Source organism: Panthera pardus, unplaced genomic scaffold, assembly GCF_024362965.1.
Source record: "Panthera pardus isolate Hobbes unplaced genomic scaffold, ASM2436296v1 HiC_scaffold_22, whole genome shotgun sequence".
Lineage (NCBI taxonomy): Eukaryota > Metazoa > Chordata > Mammalia > Carnivora > Felidae > Panthera > Panthera pardus.
In genome coordinates, this window is record NW_026526788.1 from 10,558,716 (window position 1) to 10,585,439 (window position 26,724).

Sequence of the window (26,724 nt, forward strand, 5' to 3'; positions counted from 1 at the left end):
GAAAGGAGTTATTTTATATACTATTAGCATAAAATGAATAAGAAAAAAATCTCAGACTGTGCACTCCCATTAAACTTTTCTTTCTTTTGGGCAATGGTATGTGTGGTACTAGTTTTCTGTTTTAGCCTATACGTATTTTCTCCTTATTACAGATTTCACGTGTCATTTGCATAATTTTGAAAACTAGCATTCCTAAGATAAAAGTCAGATGTTAGTGGACATTATTATTTGAATGTATTGTTGTACTTGGTCCCAAGTGCCTGGTCAATATTCGCACCGCTTCCGGGTAGTTATCTGTTTTCAAGCCCCCTCACTGCGGGCTGCCACTTGTCACCAGCTGTCACTGTGAGTAATCACGGGGGGAGCGTCCTGAAAATCCCAGCAGCGCTCAGGCGGCTGGAGGAGGCCAGGCCTTATTATCATATGTCATCCGAAATGGAGTTGCTATCGAGGCTTCTGGGAAGCGTAGTTCCAGAGTGAGGCGCGCGGGGCTTTTGGGCATGCGCAATTCCACCTCCTTTTGATAGTCGCCATCTTCTGTCTCCTGCCCCAGGGCGGGATAGGACTCCGGGGCCTGCAGGTGTCCGCGGTGCGGCAGAGGGCGGGGCCTGGAACCTGCGCGGGCCGGGAGCGGTGGCCGAGCCCCTGCAGGTGTGTCGGAGGCCTCTCTGCGGGTGCGAGGCCGGGGGCGGGGGGAAGCCGGGTCTCCGCGGCTGCGACGAGTCGGAGAACTTGGAAGGCGCCGCCCCCCTCTGAGCGCCCGGCTGGCCTCCGAGGACTGGGGAGGGGGCCGGGCAGGGGGCTTGGCGGGGAAGCCCGTTGTCCACCTGCCGCCCCTCCTCAGAAGCCTGGCTCTCGACCTGCGGAGCCGGGCGGCCCGAGTTGGCCTGGGGCGCGGGAGCAGCGGGGAGGGACGCGGGGGGGAACGGCTGTTGTGACGTGGACCCCGGGCCCGCCGCGTCCGCGCCGGCGTGGCTGCTGGCGTGGCTGTCTACGCCGCGGCGGTGTCAGCCCCGGGGGACCTGCGCGCGTCCGGTGCCCGCCACTTAACTGGGCAGGATGACCTGGGTACGACTCGGACATTCATCTGTATAATAACCACACTTATTACTGGGGTTGTTTGCTGTATTAAATGGGCCGTATATATAAAGTTTGATAAGGACTCAATAAAGGTGAGCTGCTTTTATTATTCCCGAGGTATGCTGTTCTTTTCATTCTTGGCTCATTTAATCATAATCATCATGACCATCCTTTGAATCGGCATTAACCACCTCCATTTTAATAGACAGGAGTACGAAAGGTCGGAAATTGATTGGTTTACTCAGCATTAGCGGTGACGGGGGTGGGTAAATTCGTTTTATTTACTCTTTGGTTCCTGCTGTTTCCTACAGCCTTGGGCTGTATTTAGTACAATAATTGCCCCTAAACATAACTGTGGAGAGTAATGGACCTTACCTAGTGTTCAATTAACAAAAATTCTCGAGGTTTCCTCAGAACCCTTGTGTCAAAATGATAATTAAGGCCCTTCCCTCATTCTCCAACCTATTTGAATTCTCAGAGGACTGTTACATATGTAAATTGAGCCCTGAATCTTACGTGTTATTGGAGAAGCTGGGAATCCTCTCCAAGCCCGAGACTACTTTCTAGAGGGGGAATGGGACACACTTTGTTAAAAAGACAAAAACTGGAATTTCATCCTTGCTCCGTGTTATTAAGGTGCTATCATAATGCCTCTGGCTGGTGTATCTGGGCTTATTATTAGGCATTTTGTAAGCATCAGGCCATCGGGAAGAGCTTTCTGCTATCCCAGCATTATGGCATCTAGTTACCTTTTGCTTACCTACATCAAGGGCCTGTTCTGGGATTTATGGTGTCAAATTGTTATTTTAGAAGTTAGATTTGTGTCCCTGTCGTAATTCTTCGAGGCCTAATTACATTTTACCCTCGGCCCAGCCCAGGCTTGGAGGGGACAGTGAATTCCAGGGTCCTGTCGGGATTTGTGGCACTGAGTGAAAATTTACAGAATCAAAATGGTACGTGAAAGTTTCAAAATTAGATCTAATTCCTCCTCACGTTAAATATAAGACCACTGAAACGAAGTCACTAGGTTTGTTGATGCCAGAGACTAGCATGGAACCAAAGTCTCCAGGTCCACTGCACCATGCTTAAGTCAAAACTGGTGTCTTAGAGAAGTGATTTTTGAGAAACTGCAATTTAGGGAGAAGAGACATGTTAATTTTTGAGAGCTCTGAAGACTTTCTAACGTCGTGGGGTTTATAATGTTAATAGGAACAATTGTTATGTAACAAACACTTCTCTATCAGTGCTTTTCAACATCATTTGTAATGCCAGCATAGGGATCCACACTTTGGACATGTTATACATTCTGCCTAACTTGCTCTTATTGGATGCTTTTCAATTCTTTTGTATTATTTAGTAAATGGGTACATAATTTGCAAAACAGCTAGTAGGAAAGAAATGTTTAGATTCACTCAAAAATTTCCCAGATTCATCGAGGTTGTATCAGAGTCACCAATGGACAGGTGGGTATTCCTTTATCATGCCCCTTTCTATTCCTTCTCATGGCTCAAAGGGATATTTTCCTAGGGGTTTATGTTTGACTAAAATGTATGGAAATTTCTCACAGGTGATTCCTGAGCGGCAAGATAAGGTCTCTTAAGACTTCTGTCTTCCACCTTTCCCTGTTCTGGCTTCATAGTTTCTATCCTTTCCCAAGAGCAGCAGAAAATGAACAAGTATCAGGTGAGTCATTTATTTAGCCCTGTGTGTGTGTGTGTGTGTGTGTGTGTGTATTTTCAGTGAGTTTTATGAAAAAGAGCCCATATATTAAACTAGAAAAGTGGAAATAGTTAAAAATCACCTTCAGGGAAAATACTGTTTGAATAACACAGCAGTTCCAGAATGCAGACCCCTGGCTTCCCCAAGACCTTTTCAAAGGAGTGTATCAGATCAGAACCTAATACTAAGATGCAAATTGCCTTTTACACTGATGGTGTAAAAGCAGTGGTGAATAGATTGCTGTTGGACATGAATGAGACAATGATAGCAGGTGACTGTATTCAACAGTGTACTCAACGGTAAAAAATTCACCTTCACTTAAGGACAGCCTTGATAAAACAGTAAAAGTAACTAATTTTATTACATTTTGACCCCTGAATACACATCTTTTTTTTTAATATTCATTTTGGAAAGAGCGAGACAGTGCAAGTGGGGGAGGGGCAGATACAGAGGAAGACACAGAATCCAAACGAAGAAGGCTCCAGGCTCTGAGCTGTCAGCACAGGGCCCAATGTGGGGCTCGAACTCATGAACTGTGAGATCCTGACCTGAGCCAAAGTCGGACACCCAACTGAGCCACCCAGGCGCCCCCCAAACACACCCCTTTTTACTATTCAGTATGACCAAATGGGAAGTGCACATACAGTTCTTTTTGCTGCATACTGAGGAATGATGGTTGGTCATTTAGGAAAAGCACTTGTGCAACTGATTTATGAGCTCTCCTACACACCTTTTTTGCTTGAAAGAGCAACTGTCAGACAAACTATAGTTATTCGGAGAAGTATTTACCATTTTCCCAAAAATGGCTGAAGTGAGCCTGTCACTTCAAGGAAAATGACTCTTGGTATTTATTGCCAATGTTAAAAGTTGAGGTTTCAAGTGAAACTTAGAATTTTGGAAAACTTGTATCCTCCGCTGTGAAGCGGACAACTTCTAATATATAAGATTTTTCTGAGGAGATTGGTGGGGATACGAATAAATGTGATATATTTTCTATATGTGTCAGCATTTGAGTGATATTCCTCGTGTATGTGCTCAGAGGTAAACAAGCAGTTACAAGGACAGCATGATACAGAGAAGTGAGGAACAGGGGATAAGTTGATTGGGGAACGCCGCTCTAAAAAGTAATATTTGAGGGGCGCCTGGGTGGCTTGGTCGGTTAAGCGTCCGACTTCGGCTCAGGTCATGATCTCACGGTCCAGGAGTTCGAGCCCCGCGTCGGGCTCTGTGCCGAAAGCTCAGAGCTGGAGCCTGCTTCAGATTCTGTGTCTCCCTCTCTCTCTCTGCCCTTCCCCTGTTCATGCTCTGTCTCTCTCTGTCTCAAAAATAAACATTAAAAAAAAATTTAAAAAAGTTAATATTTGAGAAATGTCCTAAATTAAATAAGGGAACCAAGTAGAATTCTAGGGGAAGAACATTCTAGATAGGAAGAACAATAAATACAAGCACCTTGAGGCGTGTTCCAGAAACAGTATTCAACACATTGAAGCTAGAGGCAACCTAGGGAAGAATGACCTAGAGGTAAAATCAAAGATGTAGAAGGGGCTAGAATATGTAGGACCTTGTGGGCTGGAGAAACACTGAATTTCAATTTTATTTATTTATTTATTTATTTATTTATTTATTTATTTAAAAGTCGTTCAAAACAATGTGCATAATGTATATGTAAAATTTAGGGAATATTAATGAAACACAGTTGTATCCCCTATCTGGCTTAAGAAATGACTATTACTAGGATCTTGGAAGCCCCTGTGTGCCCCACCTTAATCTCCTCTCACCATTCATTACCCAGAGAAAAATGAATGCTGAGTTCTGTGGTAACCATATCTTTGTTTTAAATTCCCAGCCCTTTGGTAAGCACTTGACATAGTCAGTCTTACATAACTCTCACAGCCCACCTTCTGACATGGTATTTCTACTGTATCATAAATTTTTTGAACAGACATTATCTTTTTTTTTTTAAGCTGAAGTTTTTTTAAGTTTATTTATTTTGAGAGAGACAGAGACAGCATGAGCAGGGGAGTGGCAGAGAGAGAGGGAGAGAGGGAGAATCCCAAGCAGGCCCCCAGCTTCAGTGTGGAGCCTGATGCAGGGCTTGAACCCATGAACCGTGTGGTCATGACCTGAGCCAAAACCAAGAGTTGGCCACTTAACTGACTGAGCCACCCAGGTGCCCCAAACATTTTACAGCCAGTTATTACACAGGGCTTGTTGGTATTGGATTCTTTTTTTTAAGTTTGTTATGTATTCTGAGACAGAGTGAGCAAGCTAGGGAGGGGCAGGGAGAGAGAGAGAGAGAAAGACAGAGAACCCCACTGTCAGCGTGGAACCTGATGCGGGGCTTGAACTCACGAACTGTGAAATCATGACCTGAGCCAAAGTCAGATGCTCAACCGACTGAGCCACCCAGGCACCCCCGCTATGTAGACATTATCTGTTATTAACTAAAAATCGTAGCTTTTGGGCATGATAGTGGGAGAAAGAAGCTTTGGAAAGAGGGAGAAATAATGTAGGAGGAAGCTCAAAAAAAAACAAACAAAACCAAACTTACCTACTCTACAGTTCTGCTTCAGTCAGTTTTGAATGTATATCTATGTGCCATTCTCCTGATCCAGAATTCACTCGACGGTGCTACAGTGTTTCCCTTAGGCTCTGTAACTAATTGCTGAGTTGAACGGTCAGTTTGGGACAGCACAAAGGACTAGCGAGCCTTTTTGTTTTTTGAAGTAACTTTGAGTACAGTCATCACGACCAACTCTTAGAAAAGTTCATTTTCTGCAGATACTGTATTTTTTTATTTGTTCATAGCCATTTTGGTCAAATTAGATCTTTTTTATCCCTAAAGTTGTGTTGGCATAAATTTCTTCTCTTTGAAAACATCCTTTATAATTACTGTTTGTTTGTTTGTTTTTTAAATTAATGTTTATTTAAACATTTGAGAGAGAGAGGGACAGAGCCATGAGCAGGGAAGGGGCAGAGATTGGGAGACACAGAATCTGAAGCAGGCTCCAGGCTCTGAGCTGTTAACACAGAGCCCGACGTGGAGCTCAAATTCACAAACTGAGATCATGACCTGAGCTGAAGTCGGCCGCTTAACCGACTGAGCCACCCAAGTGCCCTTATAATTATTGTTTTTATTCTGCTTGTTTCCTTGTTTTACTGAGGATCTGCTGGTGGAAAATTCTCACTTTGGTTTTTCTGGTCCTTGTCTTATATCTCACTTTTACATACAGTTTTAACTGCAAATATTTGTTATTTTTACTTTAAACGGTATTGACTTTTTTAAGTAACTTGAGTATGCATGTGTGTATGCACATAAAATACTGCTTCATGTTTATACAAATATCTGTATATACAGGTATCTGTAGTCCTTCCTACAGGTCTGGGATTGTCTCTGATGTCTTTTCCCTTCAGCCGAAGCAGCCTGTTTTATCATTTCATGTAGTGCAGGAGTGACGGCGACAAATTCACTTCATTTGTCTTTCTGATAATGTCTTTATTTCACCTTGGTTTTTGAAGGATATTTTTTTGCCAAATATAGACCTCTATGCTGAGCATTTTATTCATTTCTGCATTTATAGGATGGCTTTGTCTTCTGTTTCTGAGATGTCAGTCTCATTGTTATTCATCTGAACATAATGTGTCTTTTTCCTCCACTTGTGCTTAAGATTTTCAGTTTTACCTTGGGGCGCCTGGGTGGCTCATTCGGTTTAGTGTCCAACTCTTGGTTTGGGTCAGGTCATGAGCTCACAGTTCATGAGTTCGAGCCCTGCATCAGGCTCTGTGCTGACAGCAGGGAGCCTGCTTGGGATTCTCTCTCTCTTCCCTCTCTCTCTGGCCCTCCCCCACTTGTACTCTTTCTCCCTCTTTCTCTCAAAATAAATAAATAAACTTAAAAAACAAAAGAGATTTTCCATTTTATCCTTAGTTTTTGACAGTTAGACTGTGATGTGCTTAGGTACAATTTTGTTTTATCCCTCTGGGATGATAAAGATTTATGGTTTGTTCCTTTCATCATTTCAGGAAATTCTTGAACACTTTCAGATATTTTCTTTGCCCCATTCTCTCTTTTTCTTCCTAAGATCTAAGACTGCAGTTACACAAATGTTAGACACCATGTACATATTGTCCTGAATATCTTCAAATGCTGTATTTAGTTTGGAGGCTATTTTAGTTTTTTAGTTTGAATATTTCTGTTGAACAGAGTTTTTTTCAAGTTCATAGTTTCCTTCTGTTTTATTAATTCTCTTCATTTCATAAGCCCACCTAATCCACTTCTGATACTGTATCTTTTAATTCTAAAAATTCCTGGGTTTTTGTTTTTTCTGCTATGACTCCCCATTCTTTCATTTCCAGTCTGTTTTTTCATGAAGTCATTTAACATTTTATTGTAATTACTTTGAAGTCCTTATCTGCTAATCCCAACGTCTAGGTTGTGTCTGCTTCAATAGGCTTCTTTGTTTTTAAGTCTGTTTACTGATTTTGAGAGAGAGAGAATGTGTGCATGCGTGTGAGCTGGGGAGGGGCAGAGAGAGAAGGAGAAAGAAAGAATCCCAAGCAGGCCCCACACTGTCCATGCAGAGCCTGATATGGAGCTTGATCCCATTAACCTTGAGATCATGACCTGAATGGACGCCTAACCAACTGACCCATCCAGGCGCCCCTAGGCTTCTTTTTTTAGTATGTATCAAAATTTTCTACTTTTTTGCATGTCCCCTAATTCTGTATTATGTGCTAGACATTTTATAAAGGGACAGTAGAGGTCAAAGTAAATAATAGCTCCAGAAAAAGGCACATCCCTTCTTCAGTCTGGTTGCTAAACTGACCTAAGATATACTTGAGCTGACCCTGGACGTTAGGGTCAGTTCACCACTGGCTTCAGATGATTTAAGGGCAGGATGCAGGCTTTCTCTTCGGCACAGCTTGGGATCTGAGCGCCACCAGGTCTCCAGTGATCTGCTGTGCAGCCTAGCCACCAGCTAGGCTACTGAGGAGTAACTGAGAAGTTCTGCAGAGCCTTCCCCAACTGAGACCTCTCGTCCTGCCCGTCCTCTCTGCCCCCAGCCATTGGAGGGTTGACACCACGTACTCAGTAGAGGCCTCGGGGGAAAACTGGTGGCTGTTTGTACTTCAGAGCATCCGTGTCTGTTATGGACCTTCCTATTTGGTTCCAGAAACTGCTTCCCCAACTTACTATATGTGCTGCTGAAATATTCCCTGGTTCTCCAACTCAAAATAAATTGATCACCTTGAGACACTTGGGAAGTAAAAGTGCTGCAGACACTAGGCTTCTGTTTTGAATATGAAACCAGAGAGTGTCAAATGGCAGGTTGGCGTTCACTTGCTTTGTGACTAAAGCTCTTAGCGATTCTAATACGTCACAGAAGCCTGCAAGCAAACATGAACATTTTGCGAAAAGTTGGCCTGGCTCTCTCTGTCCCCTACTAGCCCCCAAAACTGAAAGAAGTTGTGGTTTTCTTTTCTCTTCTGAGTTTTTTTCCTTTGTTCATCTTTGGATTCTTGGTTCTCTTAGAGGTTTTGGAAAACTTGTAATTTTCTAGGTTAGGGGCTTGTTCTCATGGTTATAGTGAGATCAGCTTCTCTTTTCCTTTTCTACATTCTATTCAGAACTAGCTTCTTATCCTTATTCCTGAGATGCCAGCTCTAAGATATTTTCTGCCCTGCTTTTTTCCCCTGCTTATGAAATTTGAAAATGCCCTGAGAATACGAATTAAAGGCATAGGACTCATTCCAATCAATTTCTTTTTTTCTGGGATTTTGATCCCTCTAAGTCTGGTGTGTATGCCAACGTTTGATACTTTCATAGTTTTTTTAGTGCGTTTTGTGGGTATTGGCTTTTGCTTTTATTAATTGTAGCAAAATATACATGAAATTTACCATTTTAACCATTTTTGATTGCATAGTTCAGTAACATCAAGTACATTCACATCATGGTACAACCATCACCACCATCCATCTCTGAAACTTTTTTCATCTTGCAAAACTAAAACTCTACCTATTAAACAGTAACTCCCCTCCCCCCTTCCCCTAGAAACCACCAATCTACTCACCTATGAACTTGACTGTTCTAGGCATTTCATATAAGTAGAATCATACAGTATTTGCCCCTTTTAACTGGCATATTTCATTCAGCATAGTGTCATCACTGTATCATGTGACGGGATTTCCTTCCTGTTAAAGACTTTAAAATGATATTCATCTGTTTGTATTTACATTTAGTTTATGCATTCATCTTTTTTTTTTTTGCTATTGATGTTTTATTAAAAATCAAGATTCTATAACTTTTAATGAGTTAACGAGTTCCATCTTTACTTTTGCATCCACTTCTGATAATATTCTCAGCCGACTTCTGTGATGGAGCTGCTTCTCTACTTTTAAAAATATTTTATTTTCTTAATGTGTCTTTATTTTTGAGAGAGAGCATGAGGAGAGGTGGGGCAGAGAGACACAGAATCAGAAGCAGGCTCGAGGCTCTGAGCTATCAGCACAGAGCCCAACGCACGCTCAAACTCACAGACCGTGAGATCATGGCCTGAGCCAAAGTCAGATGCTTAACAGACCCAGGCACCTGCCTCTTCTCTACTTTTGGCTGTGGAGTTTGTTCTGCTCGTCTTGGTTGTTTGCTGAGTTATTCACGGTGATGTGTTTCCTGCTTGTATCCATGGGATGGAGCGAGCTTACGGTCCTCCTACTCCATCTTCTCAGCTTCTCAGCTTCTCCGTTACGCGTTCGTCTTCGTGGACACTGGGACATTTGCCCCTTGTGGCTACTGTGAATAATGCTGCTATGAATACTTGTGTACAAGTATCTGTTTGAGTCCCTGCTCCGAGTTCTTTTGGATATATAACCAGGAGTGGAATTACTGGATCATATGGTAATTACAGGCTTAGGTTTTTGAGGAATCGACACATATCCTCTGTAGTAGTTGCACAATTTCACATTCCCACCAGCAGTGGACAGGGGTTCCAGTTTCTCGATATCCTTGTGAATACTTGGTATCTTCTGGGGTGTAAAGTCGTTTTTGTTTTGTGCTGTGTTCTTATCTTCCTTATTTAACTTAACAGCAAAATCCATTCTTTTTGGGTATACATTTTAGTGAGTTTTGACACATGCATAAAGGCACAGTCATCACCACAGTGAAGATATCGAACGGTTTCATCATCTCAAAACTTTCTTGGTCCCTCCCACCGCCACTAATTCCTGGCAATCACCAGTTTATTCTTTATCCCTATAATTTTGCCGTTTCTTGTTATGTCATATAAATTGAACCAAATGGTATGTAGTTTTTTAAGACTACCAACTGGCATTTAGCGTAATGCATGAGATTTAATCATGTTCCAAGTATCAACAACTCATCCTTTTTCATTGCCAGAGACTACGGACTTGTATGTATGTACCCCATTCATTAATCTGTTCACCAGCTGACAAACATTTGGGTTTCTGGCAGTTATGAAAGGAGCTGTTACAAATACCTGTGTTTAGATTTTTGTGCTTAGATTTCGTATGTTTAGATTTTCATGTATCTTGGGTAGGTACCTAGGCAAGTGCTTGCTTGGTCATGTTGTAAGTATTTGATTAACCTCATAAGAAACTGCCAAACCGTTTCCAGAGTAGCCGTACTGTTTTGTATTCCCACCACAATGTGCAGAGCTCTGCTCACTTCACATTTTGTCCGCGTTTGGTATTGTCAGTTTCTTTCTTTTTTTTTTTTTTCCAAGGAAAAAAGGGATGCTGATAGGGATGTAGTGGTATGCCATCATGGTTTTAATTTGCATTTTTCCTAATGACTAATATACTGGAAATGTTTTAATGTGCTTATTTGCCATCTATATATCTTCTCTGCCCGAATCTTTTAAATTAGGTTATTTTCTTACTGAATTTTGAGTTCTTTATATGATCAAAGCATTTTGAGAGTGCTCTGTGATTTTCAAATATTTGCTCGCTTTCTGTGCCTACTCTTTCCACTCAACTATATCTTTCACAGAGCAAATTTTTCTGACTTCCAGATTTTCTTTCTAAATTTTTTGTGGTGTTGTATCTAAAGAGTTTTTGCTTAGCTCAGAGTCACGAAGACTTTTTCCTATCTTCTAAAAATGCTGTAGTTTTACACTTTGCATTTAGGTTTATAATTCATTTTGAGTTGATTTTTGTATATAAAGTATAAGCTATTGGCTGAGGTTCATTTTTTGTACATGGATGCTCATTTATTCTAGCTCCCATTTATTGAAAAGCAAATGTATATACACTACCTTAATATATACTAGCTTGACATATATATATTTAGAGAAATGATTACGGATGTGTATACACGAGTTCATACACATATATTTTCTAACTCTGTGAAGTGCCTGTAAACAGTGACGACAGTCTAGTAGCAACGATCATACTTGGTTCACAGGTGTTGATTTCTAACTACCATCCTCCAATGAAAGGGAACTAGAATAACATGGAGAAATGTTTGATTTGAGGGATGAGGTCATAGAAATTTAAAATAAGCCCATATAATTTTGTAGTGTCACAACGTACGTGCTCAGAAAGATGAGGACGTGTCAAGTGGACATGGAGCCAGCCTGAAAGACCTTCTCGTAGGCTCAGCTGGAACAATTGAGCAACAAAATAACACACTACTGGATTCTTTTTTTATTTTTAATTTTTTTAATATTTGTTTATTTTTGACACAGAGAGAGACAGAGACAGAGCATGAGTGGAGGAGGGTCAGAGAGAGAGGGACACAGAATCCGAAGCGGGCTCCAAGCCCTGAGCTCTCAGCACACAGAGCCCGACACGGGGCTCAGACTCACGAACCACGAGATCATGACCCAAGCCGAAGTCGGACACTCAACTTACTGAGCCACCCAGGCGCCCCACACACTATTGGATTCTAACGCGAAACATTAAATATTTGAAGCCATAGTGATATAAATAAATGACTGAACAAATAAGTAAGCAGGGAGAAGAGGATATTCTTTGTGAAAAATTACAATATATGTAGATAGTGCCAACTTCTACAGGTGGGGCCTACTCCCTCTTTGAGTATGTGCTGGTCTTAGTAAATTTCTTTTAAAGAATACAGTGTAAAAAAGAAAAAGCTACTCTACAGTGGAGAAGACTGGCAAAAACTACCTTAACAAAGTAATCTAGGTTATCATCACCAGTGGTATTATGTACCCACACTGATATATACTTTTATACTTTATACACTTTTCAGTTTTATTTATTTAGAGAGGGTATGTGCACATACGTGAGTGGGAGAGACGGAGAGAGGGAGGAGAGAATCCCAAGCAGACGCCCCCATACTGATATATTATGATGAGGACTCTTTGTTATTCTCCCTCAAAACCTATAATCTTCAGCTTACCCAGCATAAACCCTAAATTAAATTCTTCTGCATTTTGACATCTATTCTGGGTGTATTCCTTCATTTCCCTTAATTTCTCTAAGACTGTCTTATTTTTTTGTGTTTAATTTTTTCTAGTGTACCATTTTGATTTACTCATTTCCTTTTATTTTTCTGTTACTTTTAAAAGTTATCTTCATACTCTGGTTTCTCTTCAGATCGTATACATCTTTCACCTTTTAAAAGTTATCTTCTAGTGGTTACCCTGACAATTACAATTAATATCCCTAATTCCTAACAATTTGAAGTGATACAAATCTAGCTTCACTTGCGTAACAGCAACTGCTGAAACAGCTCATTCTTCCCCCTTCATTTTGTTAGTGTCACATATATTCATATTTTGTGTGCCCACTGACCTAGATTTACAGCTAACTATCTTATTCATTTGACTTTAAACCATACAGCACATAAAGAGGAGTTATAATAAAAAATACAATAGGGGCGCCTGGGTGGCTTAGTCCGTAAGCGTGATTTGTGAGTTCTAGCCCTGTGTCAGGCTCTGTGCTAACAGCTCAGAGCCTGGAGCCTGCTTCATATTCTGTCTTCCTCTCTCAGATCTGTCTCACTCTCTCAAAAATAAACAAACATTAAAAATATATACAATAATATAGGCTTTTATATTTTTCTACAGTCACATTTACCTGTGTTCTTCATGTGGCCTTGAATTACTGTCTAATGTCTTTTCATTTCAAGCTGAAGAACTCCCTTTGACATTTCCTGTAGGGCAAGTCTGCTAGTCCCTGAGCCTTTATCTTCAAATACCTTTTAATTTCTCCTGCACTACTGAAGGACAGTGTTGCTAGAATTCTTGTTTGGCAGTTTTTTTCTTCCAGGAATTTAATGCATCATAGTGCCTCTGGTCTCCCAAGTTTCTGTTGAGGATTTAATCATAGTGAGGATCTTGCTGCTTTTAAAAGACTTTTTGTCTCTGGTTTTGACAATTTAATTATAATGTATATTGGTATGGAGCTCTTTGAGTTTTCCTTTTTGGAGTTCACTGTGCTTCCTGTGTGTACACATTTATGTCTAGCATCAAATATGGGAAGTTCCTGGCCATTATTTCTTCAAATATTATGTCTCTTTTCCTGCCTCTTCTCCTCTGGGACTCCCAGTTTGCTTCTGTTGGTATGATTAATGGTGCCCTCACAGGTCCTGTTAGGCTCTGTTCATCTTTCTTCATTCTTTGTTTCCTTCTCCTCAGACTGATTCATTTCAAATGTCTTCAGTCTTACAGATTTTTCTGCCTGCTCAAATCTGTTTTGATGTGTTGTATTGAATTTTATATTCCAGTTACTGTACCTTTGAATTTCATAATTTCTTTTTGGTTTCTTTTTATAACTTGTATCTTTTTGATATTATTTGTTCATACATTGTTCTCCTAGTTTCTTTCAGTTCTTTGTCAATGGTTTCCTGTAGCCCTTCGAGCATGTTTAAGAGAGTTGATTTAAATTGTTTGTCTAGTAAATCCAATATTTGCATTATCTGAGGGATGATTCCTGTCAATTTCCTTTTCTTTCCCCCTGTGAATGGGCCTACTTGTTTATGCCTTTACCTTTTGGTTAGAAGCTTTGTAATATGAATAAACATTATAATGTGCTTAACTCTGGAAAGCAGGTTGTCCCCCTCCCCACGGTTTGCTTTTGCTGCTCGCTGAAGGCTGGACTTGTTCATTTGTCTACTCTCTAATTTTTCAAAGGCTATGTTTCTTGTCAAGTGTGGTCGTTGCCATTTCTGTTCCATTATCTCAGTGGTCAGCTGGTGATGTGACAGAGATTTCCTTAAACTTCTGGAACCAAAAAGAAAAATCAAATACTCACTCGTTATTTACATATTGGCTCTAAACTGGGGCACTCCTTCTCCATTTAACCATGCTGTCTACCCTTTTGCCTTACCCTCCACCTCTTTTGGAGAGCCCTAAAATTAGCCAGAGACGGATGTCAGCCTAGTGTCCTCTCAAGTGTTTTCTGAGCCTGTGTCCAGCCCTGGGCATGCACATTGCTCTCTGGAGTCCCTGGTTTATGCACTGTAGTCTGTGCAGGCCCTTTTTCTCCCTACTGTCTTCCTCCTCAGCTTCCACCTTCCCGGGCATCTGGAGTTGTCTCTGCTTTTCCCACCACCGTGCCACAGACCGTACATGTCATGACATAGTTTCCATCGAGTCTGGCCCAGGATGCCATTCCAGACCTAGAAGGGCAAAAGGCAGGCAAGCCTCTGCACTCACCCACCAGGAAACCACTAGACAGATCAATATGCTTAGCAGTTTTTGAACACAAAATCTGTATTGTCTCACCCTGTCAATCTGCACCAGGAACATAGGCACTGTCCCTACTGCCCTTGCTACACTGGAGAGGGGGTTGGTAGGTGGGCAAGCAGAAATACCAGTGCCTTCTTCATGGCTAGCATCCTCTTTCTTAAGTACCTCACTAGTTGCTCTAAGCTTTTCATTAGTTTTTAGAATTAGATTCTAGAGTTCTGAAAAAGTTGATTTTGTCAGTTTTTGCCAGCTTAAAACTGGCAGTTTTTGCCAGTTTTGTCAGTGGTTGCCTCAGTTGGAGGGAACAATTTTTGAAGCTCTCTACCATCACTCACATCGAAAGGTTTTTAACTGCAAGAGCAATTTACTGAATAGATACATAGGACTATTCAGCTCTAGGTATTTCTAAGTGAGATTTAATATTTTCTTTCCAGGAATTGGTCCATTCCATCGAAGTTGTCAAATTTATAAACTTAGAATTGTTCACAGTATTCTTTATTATTATTTTAACATTTGCAAGGCCTATAGGAATTGTCACCCTTTTCATTTCTGATATTGTTAACTTGTTTTGTTTTCTTCATCATTCTGGATATAATTTTATCAATTTTCTTGATCATTCAGAGAACTTTTTGTTTTCCAGTAACACTAAACAAAAGTGCTCAAATATTATTTCCAAATATTTGGCACTTTCCCACATAATTTTGTTATTGATTTCTAAGTTTAAATCAGCTGTGGTCAGAGAATTTATTTTATATGATTTCAGTTATTTCCAGATTTGTCTTCTGGTCAGAAAATGATCTTGTCAGTATTCCATGAAAAGATGTGAGCACGTTGTTAACATACTAATCAGTATCTAGAAAGGACAGTGTGATTGTTTAGTATGCACAATAGTCTATTCCTTTTCATGGTCTCTGAATGCAATCCATTTTAACTCCCCACAGCTTCCTATTATGGCTATACCAGAAATAAGTTCTTAGTGATCTCATATCTGTTAGCTGTCATTTCTGGCTTACCACGTGCTTTTCCTTCTTGTTTCCTTTTCAGTGTATCCAAGTACTTTGGAGAATACTTGCATAGTTTGTATGCTTTTAGTATCCTTATGTTTACAAAAACATCTGTTTTTAAAAAGTCTGAGAGAGAGTGAGTGAGCATGAGCAGGGGGAGGGCAAAGAGACAGAGGGAGAGGAGAATCCCAAGCAGGTTCCATACAAAGATACATACATAGATGCATAGGAGCCCCAAGATACAGGGCTGACTCACAAACCATGAGATCATGACCTGAGGCAAAATCAACAGTCAGAAGCTTAACCGACCTAGCCACCAGGTGCCCAAGAAGACATCTTTTTTAAAATTTATCCTTGATTGAAAATCTGGCAAGGCATGGGATTTTAGATTCAAAACGTTTTCATTAGATCTTTGTGGGTGTTCCTTCTTTGTCTGGCAGCATTTGGTTCCGCATATGAAAAGTCACATGTCCGTTTTATTATCTTAGATATTCTCTTAATTGCCGAAGTGATATTGCTATAAGAAAACAGTACTTGTAAGTATTTCATCACAGGTGTTGCCTTGTAAAGCAAAACAAAACAAAAACAAAAACCCTTTTGTATTATAAAGGAATACAATGTGTATAACACCATTTTGTGTTTCTCTTTCTGGCTGTTTTGTTCCCACACTTAGAGCCAGTGTCTTCCTCTGCTTTATGTGGTCAGTTCATTTCACCAGTTCTTGCCTTCAACTGAATGCTCTTTAAAAAGGGGGTGAGGACAAGGAATCCTAGAAGCTTGACTCTGATCAGTTTCCCTGCCAAATCCGTTGTTCTGTCCTTATCAAACTCCAGGCCTTTGTTTTCCCGAGCTGTTAGGATGTGCATCCAAAAGCTGGTTTCTCTGAAGAATTTTAAGTCTTCCCAAAATTTCTCCAATCATCATGCTTAATGATTACAGCTTTCACTCCCTTGCTGTGCTCTTACCCAATTACTCTACCTTGGATGTTTACATTTGGCTTCACAGTAGAACTGCCCATTTGTTGTGAATCTCTCTGTCTTTGGTTTCTGAGCGCTCTCCTCCTGGCCTGCTCTTCTATTTAGAGAAGTTCCGTCAGGCTTCGGTCTTGGCCTAGTTTCTCCTACCATCATCTTGAAAATTCCTATTTCCACGGATTTTTTTTTCTTTTTTCTTTGGACTCTTCCAGAACTCTGCTTAAATATATATGACAATATTATTTGTGGAAATTCACTTACATATGTATCTGCCAAAACGGACAGTTCCAGCTGTATGTTCAACAGTCACTTCACAGTGTGAACAAAATTCAACTCATTGCCTCTTTCTGCCCAACTGATTCTTTTTCTCATTTTCCCAGTTTCTTTTATAGAATAATGTTAGCTGGCAAAATACAAACACCTCCACACACCACAACCTGATCCTGCTATATAGCTAGGAGGCAGGACACTTCAGTTTTGGGAGATCACTGTCAAGAGCAGAAGCAGCTGGGAGCTCCCCCCAGAGCAGGAAGTCAGGAGGGGGTTGATGAAAGACAAAGGACGGTGAGGTCACAGTTGTAAAGGAACAGAAGATCAAGTGGACTCTGCCACAAGCAGAGGCGCTCACCCTGATTGGGGAAAGATGGGGGGAAAGTCTGGAATCGTGGGGTCCAAGTACTGGCACCGGGATTAAAAACGAAGGGACTCAGAATGTGTGTGGGAACATCAGCAACTCAGAGGAAAAGAAATAGAATTCCTGTGTGCCCGTACTGAAAGCACGTAAGAAAACAAGCAGCTGAAATCAGGTGCCCTAAAAAAAAAAAAAACAAAACAGTACACAGAATCTAAAGATACCTCCCCCAGTAGTGCTTTCTTCAAGAATGTGAACATATGGGGCTCCTGGGTGGCTCAGTCGGTTGAGCATCCGACTTCCGCTCAGGTCATGATCTCCCTGTCTGTGAGTTCGAGCCCTGCGTTGGGCTCTGTGCTGACAGCTCAGAGCCTGGAGTCTGCTTCTCATTCTGTGTCTCCCCCTTTCTCTGCCCCTCCCCAGCTTGTGCTCTCTCTCAAAAATAAACAAACATTAAAAAAAATGTGAACATACTATGCCAATAGAGACATTTTTGAACTAAGTAACACTTTCACCCCTCCCCAACATAAAATAAGCTCTTCATTTGATCATGAACCAAAAATATTACTCAACATGTATACAATGCTAATACAAGAAAAAGTGGAATCTGTGAATTGACATTTTTTCAGCTGACGTCAATACTCCTCCCCCAAACACACACAAAGTAGAGAAGAGTACAGCCTTCCAATACTACGTGTTTCAGACAGGAAAGAACCTGAACCCCAGAGATTAAAGCCTCAGAACAGAAATGGAAAAACAAGTAGATATAAAATGCAAGCAAATTAACTCAGGAAAGAAATGGTAGAACAGCACATCATCTCAGAATAGAAGATTAAATTTCAGGGCACCTTGGGGAGAAGATGAATGAACGCCTGATAAATGATACACAGGAGAAATGGAAGAGAGACCCCAGGGAGTGGGAGGGGGAAGAATTAACTGGAAGAGGAAGACAGGGTAACAGAAGTAGAAGCTGAAGTAGGATCCGTCAATAACAAAATCTAAAACTAATACTTAATCAGAGGAAACTTTCCATAAAGAAAAGGAAAACTGAATTACATACTGAAAAGACTCTCTGTGCCAGAGAGAACTGACCCAGAATGGTAAACACCAAGAGAGAGTCTAGTAAAACTATTAGACCTAAAAGCAGAGGGAAAAAAAAGAGTCCTCTAGGCCACAAAGAAAAAGTCTACATCTCTTGGCAAGGAAAGAAAATAAAATTGACATAACTCTTTTCTTTTTGAACTCTTTTCTTTTCTTTTTGGACATAATTCTTATTAGCAACTTATATGTAAAAGAATAGAATGGTGTTTTCAGGAAAGAAATGTGAAGCAAGAATTTATAGCCAATGAAGAAGTTCCTCAGATTTTCACATTTCAGATTTTATGAAATATAAGCAACGATTGGAAGAAATTTCATAGCCCTAAACAGTCCTGTCAATAAAAATGAGAGAATGAAAATAATTAGCATTATAGTTCTAGCCATTATCAAACTATAGAAGTACTATGGGACGTAACCTCCCCCTTCTCTCAATAATTAATTTCCAAGGAAGTTATTTTTTACCCACTGCTGCTACTTTATTATTTTTTTCATGTTTATTTTTGAAAGAGAAAGAGTGTGAGCAGGGGAGGGGCAGAGAAGAGAGGGAGACATAGAATCTGAAGCAGGCTCAGGCTCTGAGCTGACAGAAAAGAGACGGATGCAGGGCTTGAACCCACCAGCCGTGAGATCACGACCTGAGCTGAAGTCCGACGCTTAACCGACAGCCACCCAGGTGCCCCCACTGCTGCTGCTTTAAATGTTTATTGCTCACGTATGCCTCTTAATTTTGTAACACTCCATATTTCTGATGTGCTCTTGCCTCTTCTTTCGTGTTTTTTTAACTTCGAAAAAGCACGAGTGGAGGAGGGGCAGAGAGAGAGAGAGAGAGAGAGAGAGAGAGAGAGAGAGAATCCCAAGCAGGCCTACGCGGGGCAGGGCTCGATCTCACAAACCAGATGATGACCTGAGCCGAAATCTAGAGTTGGTCACTTAACCGACTGAGGCGCCTGGGTGCCCCGTTAGTGTTTTCTTCTAAGCTACCGGTCTACTCCTGTGGCTCTCCTGCTACCCACATGTATCACATCGGTAGCTCCGTTATCCATACTCGCATCTACAAAGTGAAGGGGTGAACACCCCAAAAACATGTAAGACAGTCCACATAGTATAAAATAATACTAGAATTAGTTTTTTAATTATAAATAGAAATAAAACTTGCCAACTTTTAATAAACAGATTATTACAAATATAAATTAATAAGCAGGTACCAATTCAGTGGGTATGCAAAATACATTTTAATGGTCCAGAGACACATTCAGAATTATTCCATATTCTGTCACCTGGACCGGACTGTATTACCTTCTAACTGATCTTTGTCCAACACCCTATTCTCGTATCAGACTGTCTTCTTTATAATTTTCCTCAACTTGCCATTTTTCATGCATCCATCCATGTCTTTGTCAATTCTGTCTTCTTTGCTCCCAAAGTTTCCATTAGTCAGCTTAACCTAGAAAATCTAACTTGATAATACAAAATTCAAGTAACCACTCCCTCTTGTGACCATTTTATATCTCATACATGTTTCTGTCAGGGCACCTGCCATCTGTACCGCATTTGAGTATTTACGTCTGTGCCTCCTTGTCAGACTGTGTGTTCCTTCACAGCAGGAACAGTTGCTTTCATTCATCTGTGTATCTCCTGGCAGGATTCCAGGCGTGGAGCCGTAGCTCAGCAAATACAGTGGGCAGATATTTTATCTATGTACAGAGTAGCAATGTATCCAGCTTTCTAGAGTAAACCTGATGGCACATGAAGAGCTAGTTCACAAGTGGTTTTCTCCTGGTACTCCACTCTGAATACTTCAGTTTCAACCAAAATATGTTGTTACAGGGACCTGTAACATTCAAGGATGTTATTGTGGAATTCACCCGGGAGGAGTGGCAGTTACTGGACGCTGCTCAGAGGACCCTGTACAAGGAAGTGATGCGGGAGAACTATGGTCACCTAGTCTCAGTGGGTGAGGAAAACTTCCCCGAATGGAACTGCCAGTAGTTCGCATTTCCTTCCCCAGTTGCTGCAACACGTGAGGTCCCTGTAGGGCTGCGCCATATTGGCTTTGTTTCAGGGGTCAAATGTGATGAGGCCGTTTCGGGCACCAGAAAGAATGTGTGTCCCCACCCTCGCCAGTGAAAGAATCTAAATTTGCCGAGCCAAAGTAGGACTTGAGTGTTCTCAAACTGTACTTCCTTATCCTTCACAGGCCCTAAATCCCAAGTAAACCGTGTTTTCTTCTCCATTCATAGGTTACTGTGTGAATAAGCCAAATGCAGTCTTCAAGCTGAAGCAAGGAAAAGAACCGTGGATACTGGAGGTGGAATTTCCACGTCGGAACTATCCAGGTGAGTGAGAAATTAGAACCCCTGTTGCTAGTGAGGTGGTTGGTGCCTTTTGCCTTCTGAAATATGTTTCAGGAATCTCTTTTTTAAATGCCCTATACATCTGGGAATGACTGAGGACACTTGGTCTGCATATGCAAGCATCATAAATCGCACCTCCAGTTGTCATTCTTTCCACATAAATTCGTCCTTTGCCAGACTTTGTAAAATAGATTTACTTTTCTTTCCTATATACAAAACTAATTCCTGCCTAACCTTGCCTTAGATGTTTGTCTTTTTTTCTGGAATTCCCATTATTCCAGTACCTGGGAATTAAGTGGGAATTCTAGAACACTATAATCTTAAAGTATTAAATCTTAACAATTCTTTTTTTTTTTAAGTTTATTATTTGAGAGAGAGACAGAGAGCGCGTGTACACATGAGCAAGGGAGGGGCAGAGAGGAGGAGAGAGAAATCTAAGCAGGCCCCGCGCTGTCTGCACAGAGCCCAATGTGGGGCTCAATGTCACAAACTGTGATATCATGACCTGAGCTGAAATTAAGAGTTAGATGCTTAACCAACAGAACCACCCAGGCACCCCTAAAGTGTTAGATCTTAAATCTGACCATAAATTTTTCTTCGAATGCCATTTCCCTCCTTTTATTAACAATGAAATGTGCCTCAGTTATTTTCAGCACCAGTTTATTAACTTCCTATTCTCTCTTTAAACTCTGAAATTAGGTTATAAGTCATTATGCCTTTCATCAGTTATATTATTTCAGAGTTGATACTTCCTTTTAGATAGTGTTTGTCTTTCACACAGGTACTGATTATCCCTCCTAAAATCTGCACCTTATTTGGAGTGTGATAACACTAAGATAAAAAAACAAAAACAGGAAAACCACTAAGATGATCTCACTCTGCTCCTTAAATGCTTTTCCTGTACTTGTGAGCTTCTGCGTTGCCAGGACTAGGAACAATGCCTGGTATTTCTTAGTTGTTCACTAGATGTTTGTGGAAATATTCAATCTGAACTCACAAGAGACAGACCCTTTCCTCTGCTCTGTGCCCTTCAGTCACTCCTGCAAGGGCTCATCCTTTAAGACCAAAGACACACAGGCTCTTGTTTCCTGTGCATCTCACTTAACCTTGCACATGTCCCCGTCACGTTAACTTCTTACATCTTCCCCGCAAAGGCCATGAAATTCCTACCCCAAGCCCCTGCTCTTTATCTTTTGCTTCCTTTCAGGCCTTTAAAGAGGAGTAAATCTTGGGGCGCCTGGGTGGCTCAGTCGGTTGGGCAGCTGACTTCGGCTCAGGTCATGATCTTGCGGTTTGTGAGTTCGAGCCCCACGTTGGGCTCTGTGCTGACAGCTCAGAGCCTGGAGCCTGTTTCAGATTCTGTGTCTCCCTCTCTCTGACCCTCCCCTGTTCATGCTCTGTCTCTCCCTGTCTCAAAAATAAATAAACGTTAAAAAATAAAAGAATAAAAAAAATAAAGAGGAGTAAATCTAAAGGTCAGTAAAGGTTCCAGGATCATGTTGAATAATTAATCCTTAAAGATCATGTAGTAAATTGAAGCAGAAATGTCGAAACTAAGACAGGAAAGCAGTGGAAGACTGGCATTGGGTCGTGGTAACGCTACTTTGGAGATGCAGTATTTTTTGGTGGTCAGACTTGAAAACGTCAGTGCTACAAATGGAAACTCATCCTGTTGTACAATGGCTTGCACACTGCTGTTTAATCATCTTTTCTTTGGGTTGTATGTGTTCCTGGGTCTTCCGTCCCGGTGAAAATTACACCAGTGAGACGGAGAGAGCCCGGAGTGTGGAACTGTTCCTCCACACATGTTGTGATGTAGTCACTGTAGGGACTAGACTAGGCATCTAGACGGTCGTGTGTGGGTACAGAGGAAATAAAGTAGAAGTTTGTAGTCACTAATGAACAGTAAATTAAATTCTGGCTGACAAAGGCTTAGCTTTGCATCCAGTTTCATCTTTCCCCAATATTTCCAGTGGACACAGTCGTCTACTAATTTTTCTTGTCACCCTACCTACTGTTCATTGTCTGTAATGGGCTTACCGCATTCTGAGTCCCAGATTCTTGTGCACCACTCTGAATGTCTTTTGTTCTCTGCTCCCCATTCTTTTTCTTTTTCCTTAACTTTTTTCTCCAGGTTTTTAAAATGTTTGTAAAGTGTCAGAGTACTTGGGTTTATAATGACATTTCTTCCCTTGTCTGCTCCAACCGTCTTCAGTGTTTATATTTTTTCTAAACCAAAGGCATAGAGGAAATTTGCATATAAGAATTCCTTTATTTGGGGAGATTGGCCTGAAGCCTAAGAATCAGCCCTACAACCATAATAATATGTTAAGATTTAAATGGTATTAAATTTTGAATTCCTTTGTAGAAGACCTTTGGAAGATTCATGACTTAGGAGCAAGATCCCAGGGAAGCCAAGCTGAAAATTCAAGGCAAGTTCAAGATTTTGATTTTAAGATGAAAAGACTTGTAAAAAAAAAAAAAAAAAAGTGTTGATGGGAGTACTGGAAGTGGGAAGGCACTAGTTCATACTAAACGTGAGAAAACTAAAACACTGGAGTGAATTCCAAAGAATTCACTTTCCAAATGGGAAAGCCCTCTTCCCCAGTGGAGATGTTCTGTAGGACCAGGAGATTCAAACTTTGAAGCAGTCTTTCATTTCTTCAATTGCACAGGAAGGGAGGCTTTGTTACCCAAAGCAGATCTCAGGCAATTAAGAGACTGCATACAATGCAAAGGAAGGTTCCTGCTACTTAATGTTAAACCACAGTGTGTGTCAGAACATTCATAGTAGAGAAACCATGAATCGAATCAGTATGGGAACATCTCTAGAAATGGGTTCTCAGCTAGAGTACCTTATGTATTACTGACTTTGGGAATTTCTCTCTAGGAATGGAGAACTCACAAAACACCAGCAAACTCCTGCCAGAGAGAAAATCTATAAATGTAGTGAATGTGGAAAGTCCTTCTGCCAGAAGTCTATCCTCCTAATACATCAGCATATTCACTCAAAGGACAAACCCAGGGAATGTGGGACATCGGTCCCTAGGAATGGAGACCTCACAAGACAACAGAAAGGTCAAGCCCGAGAGAAAACCTATGAATGTAAAGAATGTACGAAAACCTTCTACCACCTGTCCTCTCTTAGTAGACACTTGAGAACTCATGCAGGGGAGAAACCCTACGAATGCAATCAGTGTGAGAAATCCTTCTACCAGAAGCCACACCTTGTGGAACATCAGAAAACACACACAGGAGAGAAACCCTATGAGTGTAACGAGTGTGGGAAGTTCTTCTATGTTAAGGCATACCTCATGGTACATCAGAAAACACACACGGGGGAGAAGCCGTATGAATGTAAGGAATGTAGGAAATCCTTTTCCCAGAAATCACACCTCACGGTACATCAGAGGACACACACAGGGGAGAAACCCTATAAATGTAAGGAATGTGGGAAATTCTTTTCTAGAAATTCACACCTCAAAACTCATCAGAGAACTCACACAGGAGAGAAACCCTATGAATGTAAGGAGTGTGGGAAGTGTTTCTATCAGAAGTCAGCTCTCACAGTGCACCAGCGAACTCACACAGGGGAGAAGCCCTTTGAATGTAATAAATGTGGAAAAAACTTTTACTATAAATCAGACCTCACTAAACACCAGAGAAAACACACAGGGGAGAAGCCTTATGAATGTCAAGAATGCGGTAAATCCTTCTCTGTGAACTCAGTCCTCAGATTACATCAAAGGACTCACACAGGAGAGAAACCCTATGAATGTAAGGAGTGTGGGAAATCCTTCTCTCAGAAGTCACATTTTATCATACATCAGAGGAAACACACAGGGGAGAAACCCTATGAATGTCAGGAGTGTAGGAAAACTTTTATCCAGAAATCAAAACTCACTGCCCATCAGAAGACACACACAGAGGAAAAAAGCTTATAAACAGTATGAATTGGGAACTTTTTTCTGAGTTCATCCTTCAGAATAATCAGATAATTCACACAAGACCAAAAAACTTAGGAATATCATCTAAAAGTTTTAGTCACAAGAGTTTTTCTTGACAGGAAATACACAAAAATTCTTTGAATCTAGAAGGAAGAAATTTTTCCCATATGTTAGACTTTAGTGTCAGACACCCTACAAATTGTAAAGCATGAGAGAGACCATTCTTTTAGAAGTCACGGTATACTGTACAACACAGAAATCACATGAGAGAAGAACAAATAAAAAAAACGAAGGTCAGGAACCTTCTGGTCAGGGCAGCCATCACTAGATCTCCCAAAGCTCACGTGAATGAGAGCCTCCGATCCGTGTCCATCCTGAGCTTCAGAAATACTTGGCAACAGGTGGACTCCGAACGCTCAGAGGGGTGACTAGACGTCGAAACAGATCCAGAAGCCCTTCTTGAGAAGTGACGTCTCTGTGACCTTCAGATGAGCGATGCCAGGATAGAACCATCGCAGACATCTCAAATACGTCCGTTTCCTGACAAAAACTCAGTATCTGTATCGGGTGAGAGTGACAGTTACGCCAGAAGTCATGTTGCAGCGACTGGATTGTGAGGGTTGGGTGATTTTTTTCTTTGAAGAAACCTGCAAATGTCTAGATAGATAGATAGATGAAGCTTTTTAAAAAGCACAAACACATTGAGAAGCCAGGTGACATCCTTGAACTCACGTGAAAAGTCCTTGAGTGGAGCTGATGTGTGTCCGCGTGCTGCTAGGCCGATCACAGATGTCTGTGCGTGCACGGATCCCATCCGTAAGTGTACACGGGAAAATCCGTAACCTCAGCTCCGCAGCCCTCATGTGCGTGAGGAGATCCCACGTCAACCCTCGGCATCGACTCCTGTTGTTCCAGTGTGTATTTTAAGTGTACTGTTCTTTTAAAATTTAACGCATCTCTATTTCCTGGCATTTTTAAGTGAATTCAGGTGTTCCTGAACTGATCCTTCGGAAAGAAGCTAAAAGTCTTTTTGTAAAATTCTCCAGCTGTCTCGTGGTCAGCCAAATTTTGCATTAGGGACACATTTATTCCTAAGAAAAGACTGAGTTTATTTTTGAAAACAGCTGATGAAAACAGTCTGTATGATAAACAGTGCCGTGTGAAGAAGTAGTGTGTGTCCTACCGTTGATGTTTGAGGAGGGTGCAGAGGTATCTGCGGGAGAATTTTGTGTGAGGAAGGATGTTCTTCACACAACATGGCAGTGGTTAAGAGTGTGGACTCTGGACTCCCACTGCCAAGGCTCAGATCCCATGGGGCATGCCACTTACCCTCTCTGTGCCTCGGTTTCCTTTTCTATAAGAGAAGTGAGAATGTTAGCATTGCTTGGAGGTATGAGTTAATATTTTTAAAGCACTTAGGATAGCGTCTGAGACACGAGAAAAGCGTAAGTTGGCTACGACTATCATTGTAATTGTATTTCTTGAATGATGCTGGAAAACAAAAAGGTTGGCTCCCAGCGTTCATCACTCACTTTCTTGCTGTAGTGCCTTGCTTTGGCTTGGTTGTGCATTTTCCTACGAATGGTTCAGATACTCACGTGTGACCCGCTGCCTGTCTTTGTAGCCTTACAAGCCAACAGTGGTTTTACGTTTCTAAATGGTTGGAAAAAAAAAAAAAATATTTTGTGACATGTGCCGATTATATTCAGATTTGTGTCCATAAATAAAGTTTTACTGGAACACTAATAAAGTAATAAAACAGAGACCGCTGTCTCTGTTCTGCCTGAGGCTGCCTTCAGCACTGTAAGAACAGAGTTGAGTAGTTGTGACGGGAGACCATATGGCTCACAGAGCCTAAGACAGTTACTGTCTGGCACTTTACAAAGTCAAGTTTTTCTGTTACTTAGGACTGAAGACATCACAATCAATGTATACAGTGTACTTTTATATATGCTACATGTTCCAGGAGTGATGCACACAGCAGTTTGTGGGTGGGTGGTTTTTGTGGTGTATTTATTTTGTACATTGTATTTATATGTTAAAAGCCTAAGCATTAGAATTTTTTTTTTCAAAGAAATGTGTTTTACTTGTTGAACTATCATAAAATGCAAACATCTTTTGATGGAATGTAGCACTACACGTATGAAATAAACATTGTCTGAATTAAACAGAACTGTTCATTTGTCCCTACTTAAAATATTCCTTTACTTTATTACAAGTCTATGGCCCGCTTTCCCTGTATCAT

At 41.0% G+C, this 26,724-nt stretch overlaps 1 protein-coding gene across 1 annotated transcript; it reads left to right on the forward strand.

The window, feature by feature from the left end:
• The first annotated feature begins 529 nt into the window (after positions 1-529).
• Positions 530-26,652, forward strand: ZNF25 (zinc finger protein 25). Its single transcript, XM_019430001.2, has 6 exons — positions 530-651; positions 2,648-2,763; positions 20,006-20,132; positions 20,419-20,514; positions 22,901-22,964; positions 23,423-26,652. Exons 2-6 carry the CDS (start codon positions 2,749-2,751, stop codon positions 24,474-24,476), a joined length of 1,356 nt encoding a protein of 451 aa, XP_019285546.2. The 5' UTR covers positions 530-651; positions 2,648-2,748; the 3' UTR covers positions 24,477-26,652.
• Positions 26,653-26,724: the final 72 nt, after the last annotated feature.

Excerpts from the sequence above, each read along its gene's own strand:
- ZNF25 (XM_019430001.2), top strand. Across the intron at positions 20,133-20,418 it reads TGGTCACCTAGTCTCAGTGG|GTTACTGTGTGAATAAGCCA; the intron begins GTGAGGAAAACT and ends CTCCATTCATAG. Across the intron at positions 20,515-22,900 it reads TCCACGTCGGAACTATCCAG|AAGACCTTTGGAAGATTCAT; the intron begins GTGAGTGAGAAA and ends ATTCCTTTGTAG.